Source organism: Mastomys coucha, unplaced genomic scaffold, assembly GCF_008632895.1.
Source record: "Mastomys coucha isolate ucsf_1 unplaced genomic scaffold, UCSF_Mcou_1 pScaffold4, whole genome shotgun sequence".
Classification (NCBI taxonomy): Eukaryota; Metazoa; Chordata; class Mammalia; order Rodentia; family Muridae; genus Mastomys; species Mastomys coucha.
Genome location: NW_022196910.1, coordinates 5,169,598 through 5,177,981, shown reverse-complemented (window position 1 = coordinate 5,177,981; position 8,384 = coordinate 5,169,598). Strand labels below are relative to the sequence as shown.

At 36.6% G+C, this 8,384-nt stretch overlaps 1 protein-coding gene across 4 annotated transcripts in view; it reads left to right on the top strand.

The window, feature by feature from the left end:
- LOC116076290 (vomeronasal type-2 receptor 116-like) overlaps positions 1–8,384 on the top strand; it is a 57,240-nt gene that overhangs the window by 48,634 nt on the left and 222 nt on the right. For 3 of the 4 annotated variants that reach the window (XM_031349999.1, XM_031350000.1, XM_031350001.1), the window contains one exon: positions 7,554–8,332. In XM_031349999.1, coding sequence (XP_031205859.1) covers positions 7,554–8,332 — 779 coding nt within the window. Of the gene's footprint in view, positions 1–7,550; positions 8,333–8,384 lie in introns of all 4 variants that reach the window. The other variant, XM_031349998.1, reaches the window with a different exon arrangement.

The following is an 8,384-nucleotide window of genomic DNA, read 5'->3' as shown; positions in this document are numbered from 1 at the left end:
CAAGTTTCTCTCCATTTAGTTTGATGATGGCTACTGGTTTTCTGTATATTGCTTTTACTATGTTCAAACATAAGCTTGAATTCCTGCTCTTTCCAAGACTTTTATCATGAAGGGATGTTGGATTTTGTCAAATGCTTTCTCAGCATCTAGTGAGATGGCCATATTTTTTTTCCTTGAGTTTGTTTATGTAGTGAATTACGGTGATGGATTTCAGTATATTGAACCATCCCTGCATCCCTGGGATGAAGCCTACGTGATCATGGTGGATGATTTTTTTGACGTGTTCTTTGATTCCGTTTGCAAGAATTTTATTGAGTATTTTTGCAGCGATATTCATAAGGGAACTTGGTCTGAAGTTTTCTTTCTTCGTTAGGTCTTTATGTGGTTTAGGTATAAGAGTAATTCTGCCTTCATAGAAAGAATTGGGTAGGGTGCCTTCATTGTTACTGCCCAGCACTGATGTTAAAGTGAGGTTATTCTGGCAAATGGAGTTAGAAGGAAAAGCAACATAAGAAAAAGTTTGGGAGAATATAGGATGGCCAAAGTTATACTTGTCCATGTGGAAGGTTTAAAAAAATTAGATGGGAGTCGTGACTGCTCAGCCATCTTGATTTTGATTCCCTAATTGTTACAAGCCAACAGATAGAATAGGTGAGGTAACCCCCTCCCACAAGTTCATCAGCACGCTGGCCCAATCAGCGACTTCCTTTTGTCTTTGTAGAGGTGGGACTTCCGATGTAACTGGAACCAGGAGTGAGGCATGGCAAACAGCAGGAGGTGGGCAGAGAGGTGTGGTTATGAGAGGCAGGCCTCAAGGCAGGAAGGTTACAATTCCTCCCTTTATATTAGAAACAAAAAGCAGGATAAAGGTCATGGAGCTCAGCACAGATTCTGTATGGGAAACATCACGGTGCTTTTAGCTGTAGAGCTCTGTATTTCTCTCTGGTTCCATCATCTCAGCGAAGACATAGAAGACATAGCCACTCGGCATGTGTCTCTGCCTGGGTTGACTTCACCACCAGAGAGACAGACTCCTCTCTGCACCATCCATCCATACAAAGTGCCAAGATATGCCTTTAACACCTGCAGAGTCTGGGAACTGTCACAGTCTCTCTGGAGTCCATCTTTCGTGAAGTCCATGTGAAGTAGTGCTGATGGGCAGCTGGGCGTAGACATCTTAGTTGAGTTTCGAAGTAGTAGCTCCCAAGCTAGAAGCTCTTTTAATAGTTTTGTCTTCAATAGGCCTTTAGTTCAGTTGTCAATAAGTAACTTTTCATGTTAGAAACTCCGAGGTTGAGCTTGGATAAGGAGAGCTCCAGGACTGAGTGAATTTTGATTGTTTTTAGACTCCGGGAATGAGTCTGCTTAATATAAAAGCTTAAAAGATTAAAAATAACAATAACTAGAAGATGTCTTAGGCACATTAGTTGCAATTAGCAACGCTTAGACCCAAGGTTTGGCCTCTAGGGATAGAGAGAAACCAATGTTGATTCTTAGAAAAAAGTAGAGTCCAATCTCAGCCAAAGCAAACTTTGCTGGCCAGTAAAAATGTTCAGCCAATATTCTTGGCACAAAAACATGTCTATAAAAGATCTTGTACCTGTATCCACTTGGCAAAAACATGTATAAGGCCGCCATTGTGTATCAACACCAAAGGAGCCCCTTCCCCAGATCAAGGTGGGGTTAAGAATATAAGGTGTTAGTAAGTGGAGTGACACACCATTTCATTATGGATTTATCAAGACAACACGCCTTTAAACATAAGCGAAAGGCAACACACCTTTAAACATAAGCAAAAAGTGAAGCATGCCTTAAAAGAGGTGAAAAGTGAAATATTATTTAACATAATCAAAAAAGCAAAACATGCCTTAATACGAGTGAAAAACCAGAGCCAAAGATGCTCCCAGGGTAGAGTGCACATTCCCCCTCCTTTTAATATACAAATATAAAATTGTCAACCTGCCAGTTCCATAAGGAACATTAAATATATAAAAAAAGAATATAGCCAAAAACCAATTAATATATCATTTATGTTTAAGGAATAATAACTTGAAAGCCTGAGAAGAAATAGTCACATGTGTATATTTTAATATTAATTTTGAGATCAAAATCATATTTTAAAATTGAGCAGATATTATAAGTAATAAAGAACTTAGATATGTATCCATATATTAATATAAAAGATAAGGCCAAATTTTGGCACTAGAGCATACAATTTAATAATATGTGTAGAAACAGGGAGAAAAATTATGAGAATAGAACATGTGACTTAACATTGGGCAAGATGGCCCAGAAGACCAGAGCAGTGACTGCTCCTCTGAAGGTCCTGAATTCGGATCTCAGCAACCTCATGGTGGCTCACAACCACCCACAATGATACCAGACGCCCTCTTCTGGTGCGTCTGAAGACAGTCACAGTTAATTACCCTGGAGCGAGCATGATCAGCAGAAGTCTCTGAGTTAAATATTTAGCAGACACACACACATGATAGCTCATGGCCATTCTGCACAGCTACAGTGCACTTATATACACATAAAATGAGGTATGTGTCTTATATATGAAAATTTCTATAAAAAAGCCAAAGAGGTGATATATTGTAAAAATCAGGACAATGTTTACTTAGAGAAATATCAATTTTTGTCTAAAAATCTTAATAAGTAATAAGCTATCCATTAATGATAACCAATTTAATTGCTAGTAGAAGAAATAGATGCCTTTTAATTTTAAATGAATGAAAAAACGTTTTAGAACATTCTTTCTAAAATATCTTCAATGAATATATCATATAATTATTATTTATATATAACAGCTGTATAATAAAATATTAAATTTTATTATAGAAATGTGATTGATCACTATAGACAAGTGATATAAGCTTCTTCTAAATTCAGTAAAGGCTATAAGTCTCACCAGTAACCTTTTAAAGATGTATAAAACGTGGTCTAGCTAAGAGTAACTTGAAATAAGCAACCTAATTAATTATTTATGAATTTATATGAAGTATATGAGGCTTATAAAATTGGCTTATATTGAGCAAAATTAAGGCATTAGCTTTATGTACTGGTAGAGACAAAGAATTTAAATGTAAATTATTTAGCCAATATAAAAGGCAATATTTTTTAATCTATGGAGTTACTAAGTATAGTTATTAAAAAGTAAAACCCAATTATAAACAATTAATATTTTTAAAATTAATATTAAAAAACATTATATATATGCCACAAAGTCCTTTAAGTTTCTCACTGCCTCTGAACTATAGCTAGCAGGTCTGGTGTCAAGCCCATAATTTAAGGTATAGCTATTGTATAAAATTTAGTTACCGCTAGATGTATGGCCTGTGTCTTAATTCTAGCTGGAGTCAGGTGAGGTACTTACCTAGTTTTAATGGAGGCAGAGGCAGGCAGATTTCTGAGGCCCAGGACAGCCAGGGCCACATAGAGAGACCCTGTCTCAAAGCAGGAATTAGATGGCAACATGCCAGAGTGATGTCAACAATGAAAACAAAATCTAGTAATTTGTATATTAATAATCTTTAAGACTAGCTAGAAACCAAATGAAATCTCATTAATTGATTAATAAGAAATTGAAACTAAGCCTTTAATACTCTAGAGAAAACAGTTTTAATTTAGAAATATAACCCTGTCTCCGTCTATCAAATGCCGAGAAATTAGTTAACTAATCAATTACCTGTTTCCAGAGAGAAAGAAGTTCTATCTCTCATGAACTGTCATCTTGTAATCTGTGAAACAACCATAAAAATGCCTCTCTCTTTGAGGTCATTTGAAACATTTGAGCATATTTACTGCTTGCCTGTAACTTGAAAACCGAATTAAGTAATTTAGAGGATTACTAGCTTGTAATTTACTTTTATACCACTAGATGGTGCTAAGTGGTTTCGAAACTGCGCAGGTACAATGAGCGCATACAATGGCCTAGAACTCTGAGAAGTAACAAGCACTTGCCCGTGCCAAGGCTGGGTGGTGGTGGCTCATGCCTTTAATCCCAGTACTTGGGAGGCAGAGGGGGGTGGATTTCTGAGTTCGAGGCCAGCCTGGTCTGCGCGCAGCTCTGGACTCAGCGGCTTTCCACTGTTGTCCTGGCAACTCGAGCGCAGCAGCGGCAGAGGTGTGAGATTGCCTCCGGCCTGGTAAAGGGATATGTGCACTCCAGCGCTCTGCAAGCTGTGGCTCTGGGTCTGCCTTTTTCCATTGTATATTTTTGGCTTCTTTGTCAAAGATCAAGTGTCTGTAAGTGTGTGGTTTTATTTCTGGGCTTTCAATTCTATTCCATTTATCAACATGTCTGTCTCTATACCAATACCATGCAGTTTTTATCACTACTGCTCTGTAGTAAAGCTTGAGGTCAGGGATGGTGATTCCCACAGCGTTTCTTCTATTGTTAAGAATTATTTTTGCTATTCTGGGGTTTTTGCCTTTCCATATGAATTTGAGAATTGTTCTTTCCATGTCTTTGAAGAATTGTGTGGGGATTTGATGGAGATTGCATTGAATCTATAGATTGCCTTTGTTACATTTTCACTATGTTAATTCTGTCAATCCAGCTCTCCATTTTCTAAGACCTTCTTCAATTTCTTTCTTTAGAAATTTGAAGTTATTGTCATACTGATCTTTCCCTTATTTGGTTAGAGTTATCCCAATATATTTTGTTTTGTTTGTGACTATTGTGAAGGGAGTTGTTTCCATAATTTCTCTCTCATCCTGTTTATCATTTGTATAAAAGAAGGCTACTCATTTATCTGAGTTAATTTTATTTCCAGTCACTTTGCTAAAGTTGTTTCTCAGCTGGAGAAGTTCTCTGAGAGAGTTTTTGGTGTTGCTTATGTATACTATCATATGATCTGCAAATAGTGATTATCTTTATTTCTTCTTTGCCAATTTGTATTCTCTTGATCTCTTTTTGTTGTCTTATTGTTTTAGGCAGCACTTCGAGTACTATATTGAATAGAAATGTGGAGAGTGCGCAGCCTTGTCTTGTCCCTGATTTCAGTGGGATTGCTTCAAGTATGTCTCCAATTAGTTTGATTTTGGCTGTTGGTTTGAGTAAATTGCTTTTATTATGTTTAGGAATGGGCCTTGACTTCCTGATCTCTTCAATACTTTTAACATAAATGGGTGCTGTCAAATGCTTTTTCTGCATCTAAGGAGATGATCATGTGATTTTTTTCTATGAGTTTGTTTATATAGTGGATTACATTAATGGATTTCCTCCCTCCCTCCCTCCCTCCCTTCCTTCCTTCCTTTCTTCCTTTTTTTATTAGATATTTTCCTTATTTACATGTCATACGATATCTCTTTTCCCAGTTTTCCCTCCAAAAAACCTAAAAAACAAAAAAAACCAAAATACAACAAGAAAAACAAACACCTGTTTCCCTCCTCCTGTTCACCCCTTCATCCTCTCCTGCTTACTAGTTCTCTGAAAGAGTGGTAGAATTGTGGACTAAAATCATCTGGCCCTGACTTTTTTTGTTTTATTTTGTTTTTTTTTGGTTGGGTGGTTTTTAATGACTGCTTCTATTTCCTTAGGTGTTATGGACTGTTCCGATAGTTTACCTGATCTTGACTTAACTTTGGTACATGATATCCATCTGGAAAAAATTATGTTTTCTAAAGATTTTCAGTTTTGCTGAGTATAGGCTTTTATATTAAGACTTGATGATTTTTTTTAACTTCCTCAGTGTCTGTTGTTATGTCTCCCTTTTCATTTTTGATTTTTGTTAATTTGGATACTGCCTCTGTGCCCTTAATTAACTTGGCTAAGGACTTATCTCTGTGATAATTTTCTCTTGGTTTTGTTGATTCTTTCTGTTGTTTTCATTGTTTCTAATTTATTGATTTCAGCTTTAAATTTGGCTATTTCCTTCCAATTACTCCTCTTGGCAGTCTTTGCTTCTTTTTGTACTGGGGATTTCAGATGAGTTGTTAAGTTGCTAGTATAGAATTTCTCCAATTTCTTTATGAAGAGACTCAGTAAATTTACTTTTAACTATAAATTTACTTTTAACAGTATTTTCATTGTGTTCCATAAGTTTGGGTATATTGTGCCTTCATAGTCATTGAATCTATCAACATCTTTAATTCATTTCTGTATTTCTTTTCTGAAGAATTGATTATTGAGAAGAGAGTTGTTCAGTTTCTATGAATATGTGGGGTTTCTTTTGTTTTCATTGTTATTGAAGTCCAGCCTTAGTCTGTGGTGATTCAACAAAATAAATGGGATTGTTTAAACCTTCTTGTTTCTCTTGAAACTTGTATTGCATCCTATTATATGATCAGTTTTGGAGAAGGTTCCATAAGGTGCTGAGAAGAAGGTATAGTCTTTTGCTTTTGAGTTAAAATGTTTTGTAGATATCTGTTGAATCCATTTGGCTCATAACTTCTGTTAGTTTTACTGTATCTCTGTTTAGTTTCTGTTTCAATGACCTGTCCATTGGTGAGAGTCAGGTATTGAAGTCTCCCATTATTATTGTGTGAGGTTCAATGTGAGTTTTGAGCTTTAGTAAAGTTTCTTTTATGAATGTGTGTCCCCTTGCATTTGGGGCATAGACTTTCAGAATTGAGACTTAATCTTTGTGGCTGTTTCCTTTGATGAATATGAAGTTTTTTTCCATATCTTTTGTTTACTTTTCATTAAAAGTATATTTTATTTTATATGAGAATGACTACTCCCACTTGTTTCTTGGAACCATTTGCTTAGAAAACTTTTTCCCATCACTTTACTCTGAGATAGTGTGTGCATTTATTTTTGAGGTTTGTTTCTTGTATGAAACAGAATGATGGATCCTCTTTATGTATCCAGCCTGTCAGCCTGTATCCTTTTATTGGTGACTTGAGTTTTCTGATGCTTAATCTCTTATTGTTAAGGCAGGGAGCAGGACAGCACACAGCAGGCATGTTTCTGGAGAAGTGACTGAGTGTTTTATACCACATCTTCAGGCAGCAGGATTTAAATAACATTGGATTGATAGAGGTTTTAAAATCCTAGAGCCTACCCTTATTGGCTCACTTTCTTCAACTAGGACACAGCTTCTAATCCTTTCAAATTGTAATTGAGGAAACAAATCATTCTCACTCAAACAACCTTGCGCCCTCTTTTGGTTCCTTACAGTTTCTGCCATTTCATAATGAAAAATGCATTTATTCTAGCTTCATATGTATTCATGATCTATCACAGTCTCAAAACTTTTAAAATTGTTAATAGAAAGTAGATTATATACTTCAGCACTTAATGTTTCAGAAATTCACCAATTTGAGAGCTTTTAAATTATTGTTTTTGAAAATTTTTATCAATATGAGAGACTGCATATGAATATCTCTTTTCTTCTCTCTTAATCATGAAAGTGGTATGTTATATTACCAGGGATGAGTTGCTACAGAACAGCATGATATTACTGCTCCCTATAACATTAAATAAGAGAATTGTTGTTGAACAGCAAAATGTTTATTATGGTACCCTTTGATTAATACAGATACTAAATGATCAAGTATATAATGAGGAAATTTTATTTGTGTTTGTTGTGAATATTCTCCAGCAGATCCGGAACAGTGTGTGAGCTGTCTATATGATGAGTATGCCAACACAGAACACACACACTGCCTGAAAAGGCATTTCTCCTATCTGGCCTATGAAGACCCACTGGGAATGGCTCTTGCTTGCATGTCCCTGTGTTTCTCTGTACTCACAAGTCTTGTATTTGGTACTTTTGTAAAATACAAGGACACTCCAATTGTGAAGGCCAACAATCGCAACCTCAGTTACATCCTACTGATCTCCATCACATTCTGTTTCCTCTGCTCATTGCTTTTCATTGGGCATCCTAACATGGGTTCCTGCATCCTGCAGCAGACCACATTTGGCGTCTTTTTCACAGTAGCTTTATCTACTGTCTTGGCCAAGACAATTACTGTGGTTCTGGCTTTCAAGATTACTACTCCAAGAAGAAGAATGAGATTGATGTTGGTATCAGGGGCACCTAACATTGTCATTCCTCTCTGTACCCTGATCCAACTTGTTCTCTGTGGAATCTGGCTAGCAATATCACCTCCTTTCATTGATACAGATATACAATCTGAACATGGGATGATCATCATTGTGTGCAACAAAGGCTCAGTCATTGCATTCCACTTTGTCCTGGGATACTTGGTATCCTTGGCTCTGGGTAGCTTCACTGTGGCTTTCTTGGCCAGGAATCTGCCTGACAGATTCAATGAAGCCAAATTCCTAACCTTTAGTATGCTGGTCTTCTGCAGTGTGTGGGCTACCTTCCTTCCTGTCTACCACAGCACCAAAGGGAGGAGCATGGTGGCTGTGGAGGTCTTCTCCATTTTGGCTTCCAGTGTAGGGCTTTTAGTCTGCATCTTTGTTC